Source organism: Atractosteus spatula, chromosome 14 (assembly GCF_055471065.1).
Source record: "Atractosteus spatula isolate fAtrSpa1 chromosome 14, fAtrSpa1.hap1, whole genome shotgun sequence".
Lineage (NCBI taxonomy): Eukaryota > Metazoa > Chordata > Actinopteri > Semionotiformes > Lepisosteidae > Atractosteus > Atractosteus spatula.
The window spans coordinates 788,724-810,914 of record NC_142719.1 but is presented as its reverse complement, the minus strand read 5'-3'; the positions used below and the strand labels follow the sequence as shown (position 1 = coordinate 810,914).

General features: G+C 53.8%; 2 protein-coding genes across 8 annotated transcripts in view; both read right to left on the bottom strand.

Moving 5' to 3' along the window:
* Positions 1 to 318: 318 nt before the first annotated feature.
* Positions 319 to 9,281, bottom strand: bmp8a (bone morphogenetic protein 8a). The gene is made up of 7 exons (XM_088933016.1): positions 8,507 to 9,281; positions 4,239 to 4,431; positions 3,924 to 4,072; positions 3,344 to 3,535; positions 3,179 to 3,258; positions 2,454 to 2,564; positions 319 to 1,852 (listed from the first exon to the last, which is right to left on the bottom strand). Exons 1-7 carry the CDS (start codon positions 8,967 to 8,969, stop codon positions 1,703 to 1,705), a joined length of 1,338 nt encoding a protein of 445 aa, XP_088789142.1. The 5' UTR covers positions 8,970 to 9,281; the 3' UTR covers positions 319 to 1,702.
* A 2,986-nt stretch (positions 9,282 to 12,267) lies between these two features.
* The window catches only part of macf1a (microtubule actin crosslinking factor 1a), a 122,217-nt gene continuing 112,293 nt past the window's right edge, over positions 12,268 to 22,191 (bottom strand). The window contains exons 90-101 of one of the 7 annotated variants that reach the window (XM_088931549.1): positions 22,016 to 22,127; positions 21,753 to 21,910; positions 21,321 to 21,483; positions 20,798 to 20,952; positions 20,580 to 20,654; positions 19,116 to 19,133; positions 18,303 to 18,420; positions 16,951 to 16,983; positions 15,705 to 15,916; positions 14,816 to 14,929; positions 14,147 to 14,258; positions 12,268 to 13,899 (exon numbers count right to left, since the gene is read on the bottom strand). In XM_088931549.1, coding sequence (XP_088787675.1) covers positions 13,643 to 13,899; positions 14,147 to 14,258; positions 14,816 to 14,929; positions 15,705 to 15,916; positions 16,951 to 16,983; positions 18,303 to 18,420; positions 19,116 to 19,133; positions 20,580 to 20,654; positions 20,798 to 20,952; positions 21,321 to 21,483; positions 21,753 to 21,910; positions 22,016 to 22,127 — 1,527 coding nt within the window. In that variant the 3' untranslated portion in view covers positions 12,268 to 13,642. The remainder of the gene's footprint in view (positions 13,900 to 14,146; positions 14,259 to 14,815; positions 14,930 to 15,704; positions 15,917 to 16,950; positions 16,984 to 18,302; positions 18,421 to 19,115; positions 19,134 to 20,579; positions 20,655 to 20,797; positions 20,953 to 21,320; positions 21,484 to 21,752; positions 21,911 to 22,015; positions 22,128 to 22,191) is intronic. The other 6 variants (XM_088931551.1, XM_088931556.1, XM_088931553.1 and 3 more) reach the window with 6 other exon arrangements.

The following is a 22,191-nucleotide window of genomic DNA, read 5'->3' as shown; positions in this document are numbered from 1 at the left end:
ACATGGTGGCACTACAGCGCCTTGAACTGCTTGCAGGTGTAATATACTTGTCACCCCAAGCTGCTTGTGGTAGGGAAACGCCTTCCCTCACTGTGGTAACAGTCATTCTACACCGGCGGCCTGACGACACAGCAGATCGGGGGGTGAATGACAAACAGCTACACCAACGTAATTAAGAACTTAACGAACTCCAGGCTGTACGAGCCGAGCGTGAAACTTACCTGGAATCTGCTGGCTTTAGCAACACTGGTTCACTGGTCAGGCCAATAATGCTGTTTGAGTGTTAATTGGGGTGACAGAGTGGTCAAGAAACTCTTATTATTACAGATGGTTTAATAGCTACAGATAGACAAAAAATAATCAATAGTCCATATGATTTTTACAACAAGGGGACAGAAAAACATATACATCACTATTAATTACACACATATATATATACTAATGCTATACTGTATACATGGTACACCATATTAATAAAAAAGCAAACCAGGTCCCTTTCATGCGCACTGCAGTGCAGGTCACGCGATCTTGAGAACACTTTGCATTGAGCATGAAAGATTATTATGGCATAATTGGACCGATTTAAACACCTCTGCTGCCACCTAAGTTGCTGGTAGTATGAAGAGATCTAGAGAACTTGAAGACGCACCAGACCCCCAGGACCAGGACTGGACCCCCTGCACAGACACACCAGACCCCCAGGACCAGGACTGGACCCCCTGCACAGACACACCAGACCCCCAGGACCAGGACTGGACCCCCTGCACAGACACACTGACCCCCAGGACCAGGACTGGACCCCCTGCACAGACACACCAGACCCCCAGGACCAGGACTGGACCCCCTGCACAGACACACTGACCCCCAGGACCAGGACTGGACCCCCTGCACAGACACACCAGACCCCCAGGACCAGGACTGGACCCCCCTGCACAGACACACCAGACCCCCAGGACCAGGACTGGACCCCCTGCACAGACACACCAGACCCCCAGGACCAGGACTGGACCCCCTGCACAGACACACCAGACCCCCCAGGACCAGGACTGGACCCCCTGCACAGACACACCAGACCCCCAGGACCAGGACTGGACCCCCTGCACAGACACACTGACCCCCAGGACCAGGACTGGACCCCCTGCACACACAATGAGGTCCCTTTAAACAAACGTGTTTTTCCAGGTAAAACCACCAAATGTCTTGTAATTTTGAAGACAGCTCTGCAGTTACATTACAGTGTGATCCTTTGAATACAGTGTGCATAGATTGTGATAGTGTATGTGTGCAGAGTGCATGTGCCGTGTTAGTAGAACAGGGGTACAATAAGAATAGTTGTGGGGGTATCAGTAGGAGCGTACATTGAGATACGATGAGTCTAGGTTTGTGGCGTATGAGTGTGATGGGTGTAGACTGAGAGTACAGTGTCAGAAGGACAATAGGACTATAAGTGTAGGTATTTTAGCATGAGTATTGTGGGTGTAAACTATGAGTTTAGTGTCAGTAAAACAAGTACAACGTGGATTATGAGTAATGTGGGTGTAGTATAAGAGTACAGCATCAACAGGACACAAATATGCAAGTTCTCTGTGTGCAGAGGATGAGTATGGTGTGTGTAGATTGTGAGTACAATGTGCAGACGATGAGTAGGTTGTGTGTAGATTGTGAGTACAGTGTGCAGACGATGAGTAGGGTATGAGTAGTGTCACAGACAACCACAGGTCTTCACCACCATGTTGCGGTGTTTCTTCAGGATGACGTTGTTGTTGTCGTCGTAGAAGAGCACAGAGATGGGGCTCAGCTTGGTCGGTGCACAGCAGGCCTTCGGGACCTCATCTGGCTTCAGCAGGTGTACCTGGACACAGGTGAGACGGGCTTCAGACAGAACACACTGTCCTGGCCATGGACATGGCTCTGCCTCCGCTCGGTCAGGAAAGAGATTTTAAATCCAGCTCTGTTTTTTTAGTAAGGAACTTTAGAGAGGCAGCCCAGCTGCAGTATTCCATCACCTGACACTTATTAAAGATCTGAGACCAATAACCCATCATCTGAAATAACTATCAGACAGATTCTCACATACAGTACGTGGTTTGTTTCAAACAGTCACTGATGAATGTTGTACTCTGCCCAGTCGGTCTTGGCACTCACATCACACTGCACAAAGACAGACAGGTGCAGAGAGACCAACAGGCACAGAGAGGCAGAAGTGAAGAGAAACAGATTGAGACACAGCACTAGAGGGACAGAGACAGACAGACACAGAGAGGCAGAGACAGAGGCACAGAAAGACATAAGAGAGACAGGGAGACAGGCTGAGACAGAGACAGAGAGAGGCGGAGACAGGCACAGAGACTGAGAGAGAGATTGGCAGAGACAGAGACACAGAGACAGAGGTGCTGGGACACAGACAGACTCAGTGATAGAGGCACAGAGACGGGCAGACCAGCAGTACTCACCACCAGCTGTATCATGGCGTGGTTGGTGGCGTTCATGCAGGAGCCCAGGGGATACATACACTCTCCATCGCAGTAGAAGGCAGAGTAACCTGAGGGGGCCAGCACCCAGTCCTGAGGGAGGGAGGGAGCAGGAGAGGAAGGTGAAGACGACTTATTCTAACTTGTGAGACCTGCTTTATACTTGCATTAGAACAGTGTTATTCTATTGCTGGATAAAAAGGCATCAAAAAACCTATTCAGGCCTGAGATTAATACGAAATGTAGTGTAGATGTAGTGGAGTCCTCAACTGACCTGACAGGACAGGTATGGAGTGAACAGGTGTATTGAGGACAGGTGTGCAGTCCCAAGTGTGTTGAGGACAGGTGTGCAGTGACAGATGTGATGAGGACAGGTGTGATGAGGACAGGTGTGCAGTGAACAGGTGTGTTGAGGACAGGTGTGCAGTGAACAGGTATATTGAGGACAGGTGTACAGGTGTGTTGAGGACAGATGTGATGAGGACGGGTATATTGAGGACAGGTGTGCAGTGAGCAGGTGTGTTGAGGACAGGTGTGCAGTGAACAGGTATGATGAGGACAGGTGTGCACTGAACAGGTGTGCAGTGAACAGGTGTGCAGTGAACAGGTGTGTTGAGGACAGGTGTGCACTGAACATGTGTATTGAGTACAGGTGTGCAGTGAACAGGTGTGTTGAGGACAGGTGTGCAGACCACAGATGCACCTACCTTCCAGCCCAGGTCACTGAAGCTGACGTACAGCTCGTGTCTCTTACACGCCTGCCGGCCACTGTTGATGTGGTTGTGATCTGAAGGACAGGCAGAGCGAAGGGGGGTGAGATGTGACCAGCATGACGACCGCAGCAGGTAGAGCGAACTGAATTTGGTTCTCACCGAAGATCCCTGGCAGGCGGTTGGGGTGCGGCAGGTCGTATTTGGGCTTCTTCTTGCGGTTGCTGGTGCGGGCGGCACGTGGCGCGCGCGTGGGGGTGTGGCTCGCCCGGAAGAAGGTGACCATGAAGGGCTGCTTGGACCGGGGTCCCCTGCGCCCCACAAGCCCCACCCAGCCTGGGGACAGAGAGCGGTCTGATGGAGAGAGAGAAGGGGGAGGAGGACAGGGAGTAGTCGAGAGAGATGGGAGTCAAGAGGAGGGCTTGCAAGTTTTTCAATTTCAATTCATTTGCTGTTTAAGCACTAGACAGGTCTCAAATCGGACAGGGGTCTCAAATATTCTCCCCAAGATTTCCTCAGTACCCCTTTAACCCTTACCTGACCCCACACACTGTCTCAGTCACCTCTAAAGGCACCCCTTCTGAATCTGCACCTGACTCAAAACTGTCTCCAATACGCCTCTGACTACCCCATACAAACAGCCTGTCCCCAGTCTTCCCCAGATTGCTACCAATATCCACCTGTGTTCCCAGGACCCCAGACTGTCTATACCCAACCATGTTGCTGCGACACCCCCACTCACCCTCCTCCGTCTCAGCGTACAGTCGGAGCCCGTGGTTGCTGTGCGGGTTCTGCTGCCAGCGGTTAGTGGCCGCAGTGACGTCGAACACCAGCCAGCCCTCCTGCCCCCCCGGCACCGACTGCAGGTCCAGCAGCACCAGCTCTGGCTCCCTGGAAGCGAGGGAACAGGGGGAGACCGTGGGGCTCAGTGAAGGACAGGCAGTCTCTCTCTCGTCTGCTCCATCTCTGCCCCACCCACCTCCCTCTGTCCCCCCTCTGTCCCACTCACCCACTGCCCTCCCCCCTTCCTGCCCCTCCCACCCCTCCCCGCAGTCACCTGTGGCGGTTCTGCTTCACGATCTCGTACACACTGATGTGTAAGGTCCGGTTCCCGCGGGGCCCCAGGCTCAAGGTCTTGTAGACGCGGAACTCGGCGGCCGTCACCGTCTCTCCCTGGGGGAGCGGCGTCAGGTCGAACCGGAACTCCTTCCAGTACGGGCGCGGCTGGAAGAAATCCCGCTCCTGCTCCACTGGGAGAGGGAGAGGATCAGACAGACATTACTGTCACACACTGAGTGCACTGGGAAAGGATTGGACACACGGCAGACATTACTGTCACACACTGAGTGCACTGGGAAAGGATTGGACACACGGCAGACATTACTGTCAGATACTGAGTCCACTGGGAGAGGACTGGACACGCAGCAGACATTACTGTCACACACTGAGTGCACTGGGAATGGATTGGACACACAGCAGACATTACTGTCAGATCCTGAGCTCCAGTGGAAGATGGAGAGAATCAGACAGACATTACTGTCACACACTGAGTGCACTGGGAGAGGACTGGACACACGGCAGGCATTACTGCCAGATACTGAGTCCACTGGGAGAGGGTTGGACACATGGCAGACATTACTGTTAGACACCGAGCTCCAGTGGAAGAGGGAGAGCATCAGACACGCAGCAGACATTACTGTCAGACACTGAGCTCCAATGGGACAGCAAGAGGATCAGACAGACATTACTGTTTACACTGATCTCCACTGGGAGAGGATTGGACACGTAGCAGACATTACTGCCAGACACCGAGCTCCAGTGAAACAGGGAGAGGATCAGACACATTACTGTCAAAAACTGAGCTCCACTGGGATAGCGAGAGGAAGACACATGGCAGACATTACTGTCAGACACCGAGGTCCAGTGGGAGAGGGAGGGGAGAGAGGACAGGGAAATGGAGAGGGAGAGAGGCAAGAGAAAGACAGACAGGAGGAGAAAGGAAGAGAGGGAGAAGAGCAACAGGACAGCCTGTTATACTATGTACAGCAAGCACTGGATCAGCCTTTGCACAATTACAGACAGCGCCCGCTGGCCACAACAGCTGCAAAACACTGCCTGCCACTAATTGCAAGGGCGCGCAAGTATTTTTAGAAAGGTAGAAAGCTTTATTTTTAATTTTTTTTCTTTTTCCTTTTATTTTATTTTAAACATGGGTCCACAGTTTCGGTGGGGCCTGTAATTTATCCCATATGTGAGCTCTGCACCTTGCAGAGTGTCATTTAGCTGTTTGAGGTCTGGCTGCTCTGGGAGCTGGTGAGTGTGTGTATGTATATAGTGTGTGTGTGGGTCTGTGTAGGGACAGTGTGTGTGTGTGTGTGTGTGTGTGTGGGGGGGGGGGCATCTGTTTAGGGACTGTGTGTGTGGGTCAGTATAGGGACAGTGTCTGTGTGTGTGTGAGTGTGGGTCAGTATAGGGACAGTGTCTGTGTGTGTGTGTGGGTCAGTATAGGACAGTGTCTGTGTGTGTGGGGGTCAGTATAGGACAGTGTCTGTGTGTGTGTGGGTCAGTATAGGGACAGTGTCTGTGTGTGTGTGAGTGTGGGTCAGTATAGGGACAGTGTCTGTGTGTGTGTGGGTCAGTATAGGGACAGTGTCTGTGTGTGTGGGGGTCAGTATAGGACAGTGTCTGTGTGTGTGGGGGTCAGTATAGGACAGTGTCTGTGTGTGTGTGGGTCAGTATAGGGACAGTGTCTGTGTGTGTGGGGGTCAGTATAGGACAGTGTCTGTGTGTGTGTGGGTCAGTATAGGGACAGTGTCTGTGTGTGTGTGGGTCAGTATAGGGACAGAGTGAGTGTGTGGGTCAGTATAGTGGCAGTGTGTGTGTGTGGGTCAGTACAGAGCCAGTGTGTGTGGGTGGGTCAGAATATGGACAGTGTGCGTTTGTGTGTGTGTGGGTCAATATAGGGACAGTGTGTGTGTGAGTATGTGGGGGTCAGTATAGGGATGGTGCGTGTGTCAGTATAGAGACAGAGTGTGTCGGCGGAACGCGGGGCGCGTGGGCGGCTGCGCGCGGGTTTACCTTGGACTCGTGCGCCGGCTTGCCGCCGCGAGGCCGAGCTCCAGCTGTTACACTGCGGCCTCCTGAGTTTTCACGAAGACGTCTCCCGGCGGGAAAGCACAAGTACCAGGTACCGCGTTTGTCAACGGGCCTTTGTCTACGTGCTTCGCGTACATTAATTAAAGACACAAACAAACCACAATATATATTTACTCTCTACGCGCGAAAAGTACAGCTAAATTTCGCTGTTTTAACAAGAAAAGGCGTTTAGGCTAAATACACAAAACCCGTTTACTGATAGTTTGATCAAACACACCCTGTCTGAGCGCCACACGGAGCAGCCTGGGGGCGCGCCTGTTCACAGAGTCTTCCGCCCCGACTTTCAGGCGAAGGGTAGATCGACTCCTCACAGTCAAAGTTCTGCATTGATACTGTTTTCTGGAGAAAAATGTTGCAATTTTGGCAACATCAATAGAGGTTTGTTGATGTTAGAAATTGTTTGATATCAGGATCAAAAACAACGAAAATACATGGAGTTTTGTTTTAGTAAGGGGACTGGTTGAGAATTGAAATGCTGGGTTTCTGAAATCAGGTTGCTCCTGTGTGTAGCAGGGTCTGAAACGTCAGGACCGGTTCTGGTCTCTCTGGGCCTGAGCCTGGGTCCATTCAGCACGTTACTGTGATTCTCCTGGCTGACTCTACCCATGATGCCACAGGACACCCATCAGCCCCAGGGAGAGGGAGAGGGAGGGGACCGTGGTCAGGAAGCAATTTTCAGATTTTTTTCTTTCAGACCCAGATAAAGATCAGGGCGTTGGGCAGAGTATAGCACAACAGGAAGGGTCTTCGCTATCAGAGATGCTCTGCATAAACTGTCTGCAATAACAGTGTACCCCAGCGGTGTCTATACTGTGTCCTATAACAGACTGCACTCCAGGGGTGTCTATACAGCGTGTCCAATTACACACTGCACCCAGGGGTGTCTGTACTGCGTGTCCAATTACACACTGCACTCCAGGGGTGTCTGTACTGCGTGTCCAATAACACACTGCACCCCAGGACTCCAGGGGTGTCTGTACAGTGTGTCCAATAAGACACTGCACTCCTGGACTCCAGGGGTGTCTGTACTGCGTGTCCAATAACACACTGCACTCCAGGGGTGTTTATACTGCGTGTCCAATAACACACTGCACCCCAGGACTCCAGGGGTGTCTGTACAGTGTGTCCAATAACACACTGCACCCAGGGGTGTCTATACTGCGTGTCCAATAACACACTGCACTCCAGGGGTGTCTTTACTGTGTGTCCAATAACACACTGCACCCAGGGGTGTCTATACTGCGTGTCCAATAACACACTGCACTCCAGGGGTGTCTATACAGCATGTCCAATAACACACTGCACCCAGGGGTGTCTTTACTGTGTGTCCAATAACACACTGCACCCAGGGGTGTCTATACTGCGTGTCCAATAACACACTGCACTCCAGGGGTGTCTATACAGCATGTCCAATAACACACTGCACCCAGGGGTGTCTATACAGCGTGTCCAATAACACACTGCACCCCAGGGGTGTCTATACAGTGTGTCCAATAACACACTGCACCCCAGGGGTGTCTATACTGCGTGTCCAATAACACACTGCACCCCAGGGGTGTCTATACAGTGTGTCCAATAACACACTGCATCCCAGGGGTGTCTATACTGCGTGTCCAATAACACACTGCACCCCAGGGGTGTCTATACAGTGTGTCCAATAACACACTGCACCCAGGGGTGTCTATACAGTGTGTCCAATAAGACACTGCACTCCAGGACTCCAGGGGTGTCTATACAGTGTGTCCAATAACACACTGCACCCCAGGGGTGTCTATACTGCGTGTCCAATAACACACTGCACTCCAGGACTCCAGGGGTGTCTATACTGCATGTCCAGTAAGAGTCAGTGGAAAGAGGAAAAAGATACTGGTCTATTTGATCATATTATTCTATTATATATTACATATTATTATATTATTACTACAGCATTAGCGCTAGAACTGTTCAAAGCTGAACAACACCCAGTAGTTTTTCCTAGTGCTGCTGCCTCAGAAGCTGTAATCACCATACTTCCAGTCCAGCCTGCCTGTCGCTGCAGGAATGTACTCCAGCCCGGCGCGAACAGCAGCTCCTGCCGCTGGTGCCTGTGATATAAGGCGCCGGCAGGGACACACAGCCCTCTCTGTGGCTCACTGGCCCAGGTCGCTCATGCCTGCCTCTGTCACTCACCCACATTGACGAAGCTCATCACCGTGTCCGCCTCGTTCACCATGGTGCCCAGCGGGGGGATGTGCGTGCTGAGGGTGGGCAGAGCCGCGTGGCCCAGGTGCAGGCCGGCTGAGCCGAGCCCCAGCCCCAGGTACTCCCCTTCCTCCGCCCCAGCGGAGACCGTGTGGTACAGGTCCAGCATGAAGAGGGGGGCCGCGGAGGGGGGCCGCAGTGGAGGGTGGGGCCGCGGCCGCCCCGGTAGCCCCAGGATGGACAGGATCTCCCTCTGCACCTCCTTCCTCTCGCGAACGCTGAGGCGGCGCAGCAGGAAGCCGGAGTGGGGCTCCCGGGCCTCCGCGGAGCCCCAGAGAGAGAGCAGCCACAGCAGCAGGAGGGGCAGGGAAAGGGGGAAGAGCTGCCTGTGTGGGGCGCTGTTCCTCCGCCTCCTGCCGCTGCTGGCCTGGCCGGCTGTGCTGCTGCACATTCTCCTGTTCCTCCGGTCTGTCCGTGTGACAGTGTGACGCTCTCTCTCTGAGTCTCTCGGAGTCTTCCTTGTCACGTCTCTCTCTCTCTCTCTCGTCTGTCTGTCTCACTCTGTCTGTCTCTTCTCTGTGTGTGTCTCTCTCTCTCTCTCTCTCTCTCTGTCTCTTGTCTGTCTCTCTGTCTGTCTCACTCTCTCGGTCTCTCTCTGTGTTCAGATAATTCACCAGCAGTCCTGGGGGTGCTGAGCAGAAAGACGCAGTTCTTACTTCCTCTCACGGCCCCCTGTCTCTCTCTCTCTCTCCAATATATCTGCCTCCTCTCCCCTCCCTTCCTCTATTTATCTTGATTCCCTCCCTTCCTCTCCCTCTCATTCCCTCTCTCTCTCCCTCTTTTTATACAGATATTATTTTTAATTGCAAACCCTCCTCCTCCTCCTCCCTCTGCCTCACAAGCAGCCCATTCACCGGCGAGCGAGCAAGAGAGAGCGAGAGAGAGAGGGGGGTGTCACTGTTTAGACACAAAACAAACCAGAGTTTCCTTCCAGGCTCGGCGATAACTTTGCCCTCCGTTTGGCCAAAGCAGCTGAAGTGGCAGAAACCCAGGAAGCAGGGCATCGGGAAAGCCTGCAGCCGAGGAGGGCGTACCACGCTCCAGTGTCGGAAGGGGAGACGCTCCCAGGCATCTCTGCAGTGCCGGGAATCCTGCGCAGCTCAGCACAAGGACCTGGCTTTCCTACCACAGCAGTCCAGGAAAACACAGGACAATATCTGAGAGGTGTCCGCTCTCCGGCCTCTCCGTCAGGAAGAGAGTCTGACCAACAGCAATAACAACTGAATAGAAACTGCAAACTGCTGGTCGAGTGTGAGCACCTCTCTCTTAGAAACAACAGCTGGAAAAACCTGGAATTAAAATCTCGATGTTCCTAGCAATGGGTTTCCCTCGCTCTTCGAGCGCACAGGAGTTCTGCTCCAGCACGTAGCCTGACAGCTGCCTCACAGACAGTCAGCAGTTTGCTAGTGTGCAGGGTTAGACAGGCAGTGTGCATTGGCTACTCAGTGTGCAGGTGTACAGTGTGTGAAGCAGTGTGCAGTGTGTTATTCAGTATGCAAAGTGTTAGGCAGTGTGCATTGGATACTCAGTGTGCAGGTGTACAGTGCGTATTGGCTACTCAGTGTGCAGGTGTACAGTGTGTGAAGCAGTGTGCAGTTTTTCTCAGTGTGCAGAGTGTTAGATGGGCAGTGTGCATTGGCTACTCAGTGTGCAGTGTTAGGCAGTGTGGTTCTCAATGTGCAGTGTTACTCAGTGTGCAGGTGTACAGTGTGTGAAGCAGTGTGCAGTGTGTTATTCAGTATGCAAAGTGTTAGGCAGTGTGCATTGGATACTCAGTGTGCAGGTGTACAGTGCGTATTGGCTACTCAGTGTGCAGGTGTACAGTGTGTGAAGCAGTGTGCAGTTTTTCTCAGTGTGCAGAGTGTTAGATGGGCAGTGTGCATTGGCTACTCAGTGTGCAGTGTTAGGCAGTGTGGTTCTCAATGTGCAGTGTTACTCAGTGTGCAGGTGTACAGTGTGTGAAGCAGTGTGCAGTGTGTTATTCAGTATGCAAAGTGTGAGGCAGTGTGCATTGGATACTCAGTGTGCAGGTGTACAGTGCGTATTGGCTACTCAGTGTGCAGGTGTACAGTGTGTGAAGCAGTGTGCAGTTTTTCTCAGTGTGCAGAGTGTTAGATGGGCAGTGTGCATTGGCTACTCAGTGTGCAGTGTTAGGCAGTGTGGTTCTCAATGTGCAGAATGTTATTCAATGTGCAGTGTTACTCAGTGTGCAGGTGTACAGTGTGTTAAGCAGTGTGCAGTGTTACGCAGCGTGAATTTCCAGACGTTGCTGTATTTGCGCCGATTCCTCCCGTGTTTGGTGTTTTCACATATGGAATTTTGTGTCTAGACAGATCCCACACACACATGTGGGTAAGTAGGCTGTTTGAAGTCCAGATGTGTCTGCGAGAGCGTTCGTGACCACTGCTCGCTCTGCAGTGGTGGTGGGGAGTATTTGTCAGATTTTGGGAAAAGGGACGGAAGAGCGTGTCTATATTTACACTCACCCTCTCTCACACACACATACACACACTCACTGCGGAGTGGGAGCGTTGCCATGGACACCGCCCTTCTCAAACCCCATCCGCCCTGGTAACCACCGCGCTGGGGCATCGCCAGGGGCCGTGAGCGAGCGAGACATGGCTGACCCTCCCCACGTCAGCAGCTCCCTCTGTGGGCCCTGTCCCCGTCTCCCCTCCACACTCCTCCCAGAATGGCCCACATGCACACGTGCACACATCCTCGCACTCCTACACACACACACACAGACACGTGCACACACACACTCATGCACTCCCACAGACATGTGCACACACACTTCCACACAGGTGCACACACTGCTATTCCCCTATTTGCAGGGACCTCCCATTAACACCTATTCTGTTGTTACTAGTCCAAACTCCAGTCAAATGAAAATTCACAGGGTGGTGAAAGATGACCCTAAACTAAATACGTGGGGCACTTTTCTACTTTAAAGAAGGTGACATTTGGTGCATTAAAACCAGTCTGGAGCCACAGCCTCACACAGCCCCCGTGTGCCAGTCTGGAGCCACAGCCTCACACAGCCCCCCTGTGTGCCAGTCTGGAGCCACAGCCCCCCTGTGTGCCAGTCTGGAGCCACAGCCTCACACAGCCCCCTGTGTGCCAGTCTGGAGCCACAGCCTCACACAGCCCCCCCTGTGTGCCAGTCTGGAGCCACAGCCTCACACAGCCCCCCTGTGTGCCAGTCTGGAGCCACAGCCTCACACAGCCCCCTGTGTGCCAGTCTGGAGCCACAGCCTCACACAGCCCCCCCTGTGTGCCAGTCTGGAGCCACAGCCTCACACAGCCCCCCTGTGTGCCAGTCTGGAGCCACAGCCTCACACAGCCCCCCTGTGTGCCAGTCTGGAGCCACAGCCTCACACAGCCCCCCTGTGTGCCAGTCTGGAGCCACAGCCCCCCTGTGTGCCAGTCTGGAGCCACAGCCCCCCCGTGTGCCAGTCTGGAGCCACAGCCCCCCCGTGTGCCAGTCTGGAGTAACATTCAAGGAGTCTGCTAATGAAATTAATACCTTCCAATGGTTCCCAATCACAAAAGGATGCGAGACAGAATCTCACAACTACACAGCAGCAATACACACCACTATACACCAGCACACAAGTACACACCAGTATACCCGAGTAGCATCACAATTTTCTGAATCACCAGCCAAAGATCACATGACACTCCAGTCTGTTTCCTTTTTTACTGCAAGCAATATTTTAATACAAAAAGAGAACAAAAAAGTTTTGTTTTTCATAATCTTTTTCTGAGACAGTTCGTTAATTGGTGCACGCTTGGGCCCCGGCCCCTCCAGGCACTTCAGCAGCGTGGAGGGACAGCTGCTCTCCGGGCCGAACCGGGCCAGAGGCTCTACACAGGAGGGGCCTGCTCTCTCGCCCGAGAGACACAGGCACATCCGGGCGTCAGAAACAAAACAATAATACAAATCGGTATTACACTCTGGTGAAGATATGATGCTAAAATAATAAATAAGGTCTTCCTTATTCAAAACAAAACAAAAACAATTGAAAAAGACACTCACAAGGCTTTTAAATTAACCAGATAACAGTGATAAAAGGATCAGTAACATTCACAGCTCCTTGCCATCTAAGAAGCAGGCAGATGACCCATCGATGTCTGTAACACATTGTGACTGAGCTAAGACTCTCACCAGAACTGTCAGGAGTCGACACACAGAGCGCACGGCTGTCCGCGGAAATCCCCCCCACATTCACTGAGCCAGCGGGGCTTCCAGGCCACTAACATCACCCTTGAAAAATATAAATACTAAAAACAGAAACTGAAAGATACTGACAGTACGACATCACTGCCTGCATGAATTACTGGGCTGGCAGGAGTGCAGGAGTGCAAGTACATCATGTCCAGCAGTTTTCCCAGCCCTCCCCCAGTCTCTATCCTCTCTCCAATTCATCCAGAAGGCATGTTTTCCCCACGTTCCACAAAAAGGGGTCTCTGTGTTGCCACTGCAGCTTGGTTTTGGGGGGCGTACCCCCCCCCTTTATCCCCCAAAACACACACACGCGCGATGTGGCATCTGCAGTCAGCCGCACGGCCTGATGGGACAGCTTTCACGCTGCTCGGCAGGAGTACCGAAGACACAGAGGACGCACTAGCCCTCGCTCTGTCCCAATGCTGCTGCCCGTCCCCGGGAGGCAGGAGACGCCGGGCCTGTCCGCTCCCTCCCGCCTGCTGGGAACAGCGCACAGAGACGGGAGCAGGACAGGAACGGGGCATCGCTGCCGCTCCCCGTGTCAGAGTCTCCGGCGGGAACGTTCATGGCCTTCCACAGCTGCGACGCAGCCCGGGACCCCGTGAGCCGAGAGCAGAGGAGCCAGCGGTCAGTCCGGTGGTCAGTGCTGGAGCGGATGAAGGCCAGAGGAGGAGATGGAGGCCGAGGGAACTACATCAGAACAGTCAGGAAGAGTCCTCTGGGCAGTGCAGAGCTCGGCTGAGCCGGGCTCCTGCCCCCTGTCCTGCGTGTGTGTGTGTGTGCATGCCACAGCCGTGGTCTCTCCGCAGCGCCCTCTCCTGACCGTCCCGCGACTATCTCTTGCTGGCGGGGGCCTTGGGGCTGGGCGTGGCCGAGGAGGTGGAGGACGAGGACGCCTTCTTGGAGATGGTGGGGATCTTGGAGGGCTTGGCGCCGCCGCGGCGCCCCCCGCTGGTCTCGGAGGCGTCGGAGCACGCGGACTGCGTCTCCAGCAGGTCGAAGTCGGAGGCGTCGCTGCCCCGCCGGCTGCTGGCCCTGCTGCCCGCTCTGCTGCCAGCGCGGCTGGCCGAGGCCGGCGCCCTCTTCGAGTCTGGAGGAGGACAGAGCGAGAAACGCTTGTGTGAGGAGTCAGAGCGAGAGCAGCCCAGGACGGCCTCACTCTGCTGCCTGCAGGGGGCGGTACAGCTCTCAGGCTCGGCACAGTGCAGGAACCCGCTACCAGCCCCTGCGGGGGGAAAACGACATCGCACAGCGAGCACAAGACCCGTGAACACCAGGGGGCGCCACCAGGAGGCACTCGCCGGCCGCCATCCTGCACCCAGGGCTGCTGGACTCACCGGGGCGGCTGGGCTTGGCACCGGAGGGTGACGGCTGGCTCCCATTCTCTCCCGTCAGGGAACCCCGGCTGGAGTGGAAGGTGGGGCGCTTCAGCTTAGAGCCCGAAGACGCCTGGGAAAGAGAGGAGAGTTACTGTACTGCCTGTCTGCGGGGCTCCAGTGTCAGACAGTCACACACTGAGGGCAGGGGGAGAGCTACTGTACTGCCTGTCTGAGGGGCTCCAAGAGGACAGTTACTGTACTGTACTCGTAACCTGATCTGTACAGTGCAGGTTAGTGTGTTAGTTCAGTGTTGGACAGTAACGCACACTAGAGAGCATAGTGTGTAGTACGTGCTGTTGGACATGTTAACCTGCCGGCGATGGTTGTGTCATCATTGTGGCACAGTGTTGCTCCAGCACGTGTGTGAGCGTGCGTTCAGCACTCTGTCGCAGTGTTGCTGCAGCACGTGTGTGAGCGTGCGTTCAGCACTCTGTCGCAGTGTTGCTCCAGCACGTGTGTGAGCGTGCGTTCAGCACTCTGTCGCAGTGTTGCTCCAGCACGTGTGTGAGCGTGCGTTCAGCACTCTGTCGCAGTGTTGCTCCAGCACGTGTGTGAGCGTGCGTTCAGCACTCTGTCGCAGTGTTGCTCGTGTGTTGCTCAGAGTGGGACTCTGCTGTGCTACTGTACCTCAAGGCCGGCAGCATGGCTGTGCTCAGGGCAGGCCGGGCTCTTGGCCGCAGTGCAGCTCTTACTGTGAGCCAGCCAGGGCTTGGCATAGCCCCGAGCCTGAGTGTGCGGTGTCTGTGAAAATCGCAGAGAGCGGGGGAGCGAGGCGGGGGCGTTCAAGGGAGAATAAGGGGGAAGAGTGAGTTTCAAAGCAGGGGGAGAGGGACAGAGGGGGATGTGGAGCAGTGCAGCGAGAGATGCAGTGTTTTAAGTGGAGGATGAAGACCGGAATGGGGAAAATCGAAGGCACAGGGAGGCGCAAAGGCAAAAATTGAAGGAAAAAAACAAAAAAAACAACAAATAAAAAACAGTTACAGGACAAGGACAATGTCATGCTGGACTACTGGAGATGAGGACAAGACCAGGGGTTTACTAATTCCAGCAACAGCCCTGCTGGACACAACACACTGCAGACTTCTCATAAGACTGGTGCCCAAAGCCCTGTCACTCATTTCCTCTCCTTTTCTGACTCTTTCCCTCCGTCTCTCCTGTTGACATCCTTGGAAACTGCATGTGTTTCACTTCAAGTAACTCCCCTCATCCTCTAAACCCCACCCATCTGCTCAGACCCCTCCCCTCATCCTCTAAACCCCACCCATCTGCTCAGACCCCTCCCCTCTTCCTCTAAACCCCACCTATCTCCTCTGACCCCTCCCCCTTTTGTTAAACCCAACCCACCCATCTTCTCAGACCCCTCCCCTCTCCCTCTAAACCCCACCCATCTGCTCAGACCCCTCCCCTCTCCCTCTAAACCCCACCCATCTGCTCAGACCCCACCCATCTTTCTACAAAAGTGGGAGAGCAAGGACCCGCCTCTCTGTTCTACCAGTGCTCCCAGTCTCTCGCTCACCCTGGCTCCACTGGTGGGCGTTGCCGGTGACGACGGGACGGAGGCAGCGCTCTGGTTGCTCTGGCTGGCACTGGAGCTGGAGCGAGTGGGCGAGGCAGCCCGCGACCCCGGCTTTGACCTCCGACCCCGAGAGCGGAAGGCAGCCAGCCCCTGGGACCCGGCCTCGGGCAGGATGAACTTCTCTCTCAGCTCCAGGTTGGTGCGGCCACGCGCTGCAGACAGAGGGCAGCAGTGAGCGCTCACTGTGGCAACGGGAGTGAAGAGCCAACCTCTTTCAGGGTTAAAGGTCAGGGTTCAGTCACAGAAGTCAGCAGCACAGGGACAGGAAGGTGCTGTAAACAACAGCTTTTCACTGTGCAAATAGGAGATTAAAGGCCAAATAATACTGACAGTAAGGTATTTCTCACCAGTTTTTTAAGGTTAAAAACCTCCAAAACTACCCTGTGATGCCCAATCAATCAATATTAATGATAGAAGCAAAACTAGAAATGATTGACAGGGTTAATAAACATTCTCATACAGTGTCTCACTGTGCAGCAGCCCACTTTCACATCACAGGAGCACCACAGCAGCAAAACCCACAGAGAGGAGGAGGAGAGAGGGAAGGAGAGGGAGAGGGGGAGGGGGAGGAAGAGAAAGGAGAGGAAGAGGAGGAGAGAGAGGGAGAGGAGGAGGGGGAGGAGGAGAGAAAGAGGAGGAGAGTAAAGGAGAGGAGGGGAGAGGCTGAGAGGGAGAGACAGAGGAAATGCAGAGAGCAGAAGAGAGAAAGGGGTGATCACCTGCATGTTTCAGCCCAGCAGTGCATCATTAACAGTAGTGCTGGAGCAAGAGTTAGTCAGCCAGGCACAGTCACCAACTGCACAATTAGCGAATGAGCCGAGTCATTAACGAGTCATTCCCAGCCCAGGAGAGCAAAGGCAGCCTTCAGCAGCAGGAAAGGGTCAGTCTGTACTGGGACCAGTGATCTGAAAATGGGAGTCCCGGTTCCCAGTACATAGTAATCAGTACTGTGCGTCAGGCCAGGTGTGTGTCCAGTTAACAGTTAGCAGGCAGACACCATGTGCACTGAGAAGCAGCTCCTGTGTCAGTGTTGCCCTGCCCCCTCTGCAGCTGAAACCCTGCAGTACAGCCCTACACACACACACACACTCCGCTCGACACCAGCTCTGCAGTACGGTGCAGCTCTGAGCCTGCAGGGCCTAACGAGAGCAGGAAAGCACCGGGCCCACAGCCGGAGGACAGATACCTCTGCAGCAGAAATAGCCCGGGGTGACTGTCACTGCAGTGTGAGAGACACAACAGAGACAACAGCGTCAAACTGACACACAGACACCTTGACGGAGACAGAGACCAGGCATGGTGCCTCTGTCAGAGACAGAGCGACAGAGCCACCGACAGACAGACTCGCACACGGACACCAGGAGAAACACACAGACAAGCACACAAGGATACCGAGACAGACACACGGACATAGTCAGATCCACACAGTGAGTCACATACGCTGAAATTGAAAAGACGTTATTTCAGAACACAATAAAAATGACAGGCGCAGATACAATGGTCTCTGACACTAGTGACCAACCAACTATGCAGAGGGCTGCTGTAACACCCATCTGCAACACTGTATCGGATGACAATATTTTCTATTGGTTATTTGTCACTCCATTCTCCAGCAGAGACAGGCTTTGGTGTGATGGGTGTTAGGGTGCATGTGTGTCTGGGTGTTAGGGTGCATGCCTCTCAAATTCCAGTTCTCCCAGAACTCAGACACTGGTCCCCTACAGGTGAGCCAGTGACATCACAGCTCAGCACAGTTCACACAGCAGGGTCAGAGGGAGAAAAGAGCAGCCAACCTATTGGAGACTGAGTGGCTATGGAGCTGCTGGACTCTGAGCGAAGGGTTTTATTCCCAGGGTGATGCACTGGAGAGAGAGACAACAGCTGAGAGAGACAGAGGAAGAGAGACAGAGGAGAGCCAAACACCATGACAGAGGTGAAGGCAACTTGGCAGAGGCAGAGAGAGAGCCAGAGAGTGAGAGAGTCTGGCAGGTGTGGGAACTCAGTTGATCTGGCAGCCCAGTATGTGATCTCCTGTCACAGCCTGAGGAACAGTGAGTCTGTCTCCCAATAATGCTCCAGCCACCTACAGTATATGTCAATATTTTATAATATGTCTTTGTTGTAAATCTCTGTAATATGTCTGTAGATTTTATTTTACTTTTATTTTTTGTTTTGTTTAATGTAAATATCGTTAATTTCATTTGCTTTGGCAACACTGATTGTACCCATCGGTCATGCTAATAAAGCACCTTGAATTGAACTGAATTGAATTGAGTGTAGCAGAGAGAGAGCCAGAGAGTGAGAGAGTGTAGCAGAGGGAGAGCCAGAGAGTGAGAGAGTGTAGCAGAGGGAGAAGCAGAGGGAGTGTAGGAGAGAGAGAAGCAGAGGGAGTGCAGCAGAGGAAAAGGTGGGTAAGTGGATGGTGTTGGGAGACGGAGAGCGAGTGTGCAGCTCGCCGGTTCCTGTTTGTAGCTCTGACTGCTGTCAGACAGAGCGAGCCCACTCTGCACTTTGAGACACGCAGGCGCGAACTCTCACCTCTGCAGGGGTCATTCTTGACCAGGAACTCGTCCAGGGCCATCCAGCCCCCTCCCACCCGCACCATCACCGTACTGCGCAGGATCCGCACCAGCCGCAGCTGCTGGGAGTCTCCGAACTGCGGCAGGAGAGCAGTGGGAAAAGAGAGCGATTAGTCCAGTGTGTAGTTACACTGGCAGAGCCGACCATCACAGGAACACCCACAGCAGCAATCGCCATAGCCCTCCTCTCTCATGCTCCACTAAACATGCCTTTCATTTCAATTCCAGATCACCCCACAGCAGCCCCGGCCCTGCAGACGTTTACTGCGGTACGTGCTCGCGTTACTGCGCTGTACCGCGGTAAACCTCGGAAGAGCCCCCCAGCCCCGCTCCCAGCAGCAGGAATCACAGCTCCGCTGACAGGGGTGCCCACCACCATATGTCCCAGGACGACCACACTCCCCCCGTCCCCATCGCCCTGACCCCTGACCTCGCGGGGTCAGGCCAGTGTCTGCAGGCGAGCTGCCCACGGCTCTGCATGGCGCGCTCCCCGACGCCAAGCCTGGGATCAGGGTCGTCCATCCCACACAGTTGCCCCCGCCGGGGCATTTACCCAGCACAGGCAGGGGGCTCTAACACCCGGCGCAGTCTCACTGCTCTCTTTACATGATTTTAATTTGTATTTTTAATCGCTGTATTCAAAATTTTAAAAATTAAAGTTTTCATTTTAAAACTATAAATTTAAAAAAGAAAAGGAATGAATTGCTTGATTCATTAAGAATAAAAAGGAACTTCGCAGCACCCGATCAAACACAACAATAGCACACATTACCTGGTTTCCAAGGAAGAACTACATTAAGTCCAGCAGACGAAGAGAGAGGAAATAAAACAGAGAGAGAGACGGTGAAATAAGACACATTGACACTCCTGGACTGACAACTGAATTATTACACTGAACAAACCTTCACCCTCCCTGTCTCACTCTGCTTCACTGCACACAGCCTCACCCTACAGCAAACCCAGTTCTAATCAGACTGTGCCATAATATCAGATCTAGTAGTCAAAGTGCAGTGATTAAACCCAGCTCTAATCTGAGTGCAGTAAAATCAGCTCTAGTAGTCAAGCTGCTGTACGTGAGCCCAGCTCTAATCTGAGTGCGAGTGATGGAAGTGAACCATGAGTGACAGGAAGAGCCGAGCAGCGTGGTGCAGTGACAGACAGTCAGAGGGACAGACAGACGATGTGTGATGGAGGCACTTCAGTGCCGTTAGTGCGACACATTCGTTAAAAATAAAAACAACCGTGACAGCATTATCAACATCAAAGTTATCGAACCACATCAAAAACTGTGCAACAAACAGCAGTTGCAGTCTTGTCTTGTACTGACGTGACGAAGACCTCAGGATTCCAGCAGATTCCCAGTTCACAGAGACTCCAGGAGCTCTCAGCAGGAATCCAGCAGATTCCCAGTTCACAGAGACTCCAGGAGCTCTCAGCAGGAATCCAGCAGATTCCCAGTTCACTGCAACTGAGAGACACATCCACAGGATCTGAGAGGAAGCTGATTACTGAAGCTCTGCTGGGTTCGGGCTCCGGACCCAGTACTCTCCAAACTGGGCTCCACTGGCTACATGACCAACACAGTCATGGCCCTGAGGTGGCGGGTCTGGGCCGGAGGTACCAGGTGTCGGGCCAGAGGCAATGATCACAGAGCCCCGTGTGTGAACAACTGATCACAACCTGGGTTCTCTTCTGACACACATTGGAGGTGACACCTCCTGCCACGCCACCTCCAGAGGGGAGCTCCCACTTGGAGAAAAACAGGGGGCACCTGCGTTAGCTTACAGCCCTGCGAGCTGTGAGCTCCCCCGTCCCCAGAGGAAATGGAACAGCCTGAGGTTTCCACGTCAACAACAAATGAAAATCAACCACCATGAGAACAACAGGCACAGCAAGCAGCTTCTTGTTTCGGCCATGAATGTTAATGAGCTGGATGGGTGAGTGTGGCCCTAACGAAGGATGGCCAGTCATGAATTAGTCTGTTAATCAACACCAGTCAATCGGAGCCACGGGTCCGAGGTGATGGATCAGTCAGTCAGCCAGTGAGGGGTGGCCAGATGCACACATGGGTGAGCAGACGGATGGATTTATACAGAGATCTCTCTCAAACAAAGGAACTAACTGCAGTATTCATATTAACATGCTTATCTTCACAGCAACAATGATATACAGTAGTTTTCTGGAAAGCCAAGAAACCAAATCAATGCTGCCCTTCACGAAGAGCTGGGGTCCTTACCCGGTACTTGTTCTCTCCAATCTGCTCCACCTGGAATCTCTTGGCGCACTTGCACTGCGCCACCTGCCTGGTCACCTGCAAGACACACAGACAGTGAGGAGCCAGAGCAGAGACCACAGCCTCACACACACTCCAGGAACACTCAACAGGACACACACTCGCACACTGCAGGAGCACTCAACAGGAGACACACACACTCCACACGACTCCTCTCTCACCTCATCCTCGATCTTGTCAGCGTCTGTCGTGGGGCGGTAGGCGTCCTTGTTGGGGTGCAGCGCAGCCACAAACTCATAGTAATCAATGTAGCCATCGCCATCACGGTCGAAAATATCGGCTACTGCCGTCATCTCGAGTTTGCTGGTGGGGAATTCTGGGACAGGCAGACACGGACAGTTAACACAACTGACGTGTGCAGTGTTGTGCAGTGTTGGGCAGCAGGGCTGTGTGGTGTTGTGTGGTGTAGTGCGATGTAGTGTGATATTGTGCGCTGTTGTGCAGCAGGGCAGTGTGGTGTTGTGCGATGCAGTGTGGTATTGTGCGCTGTTGTGCAGCAGGGCTGCGTGGTGCTGTGCAGTGTGGTATTGTGCGGTGCAGTGCAGCAGGGCTGTGTTGTGCGGTGCAGTGTGGTATTGTGCGCTGCTGTGCAGCAGGGCTGCGTGGTGCTGTGCAGTGTGGTATTGTGCGCTGCTGTGTGCTGTTGTGCAGTGTGTATTGTGCGCTGCTGTGCGGGTGCCGTACTGGAGGCCAGGATGCCGTCGATGAACTCCTGCCGCGTGATCTTGCCGTCCTGGTCCTTGTCGATGCGGCGGAAGAAGTCCATCACCCGCGACTTCTTGTGGTTCATCCAGCGCATGTACTTCTTCCGCCACACGTCCAGGTCGAAGTTCGCAAACTCCTTCAGCTGGCGGACACAGGGGAGGGGCAGGTTTGTGAGTATGAACCTGTTTGTATGTCTCATCATACAAACAGGTTTCTGCAATTTCCCTCACGGGATCAATAAAGTATCTATCTATCATGTGAAAACATAGCCCAAGTATTCAGACGTAACTATTCTTCCAACAGCCTGCGGACTGTCTTGCCACATGAGCAGCAAGTGTTAATAACACTTCCTCACGGGCAGCTGCTCCCATACTGTGCCAGTAAGACCAGGGACCTCGGCGGGTGGCATACCTCTTCCAGCCTGTCGAGGGCGTCATTGAGTTTGCGCTGGCGGTCCAACGCCAGGAGCCAAACCTGCTGCCAGCGCGCAGAGAGCTGCGTGACCCGCGGGCTGCTAGACTGGGACAGCGCCGGGACCGGGACGGTCTGGCCCTGAGAGAGAGGCTTACCTGCAGAGAGAGAGAGTGATAAGGGCCGAGCGGTACCAGCCGGCGCTCGACAGCTGTCCTGTCCGCAGCGCACGGGCCGGTACAGGAGCTCCGCGGGGGACTCACGCGTGCGCGATTTCTCGGCCAGCCCGCTGGGCGGCTCTGTGCTCTTCCTCTTGTACGTCTTCGTCACGCGATCGACATCTGGCTGCTTGCAGGTCATCTCCTCCATGAACACCTGAGGCCGGCGGGCAGAGAGGCAGAGAGAGACGCTGAGTGGAACTGGTCACGATACAGAGACC

Coding starts and splice junctions, on each gene's coding strand:
- bmp8a (XM_088933016.1), bottom strand. CDS start 8,969: ATGTGCAGCAGCACAGCCGGCCAGGCCAGCAGCGGCAGGAGGCGGAGG. Junction 4,432..8,506: donor GATGAGCTTCGTCAATGTGG/GTGAGTGACAGA, acceptor TCCCTCTCCCAG/TGGAGCAGGAGCGGGATTTC. Junction 2,565..3,178: donor TCAGTGACCTGGGCTGGAAG/GTAGGTGCATCT, acceptor TCCCTCCCTCAG/GACTGGGTGCTGGCCCCCTC.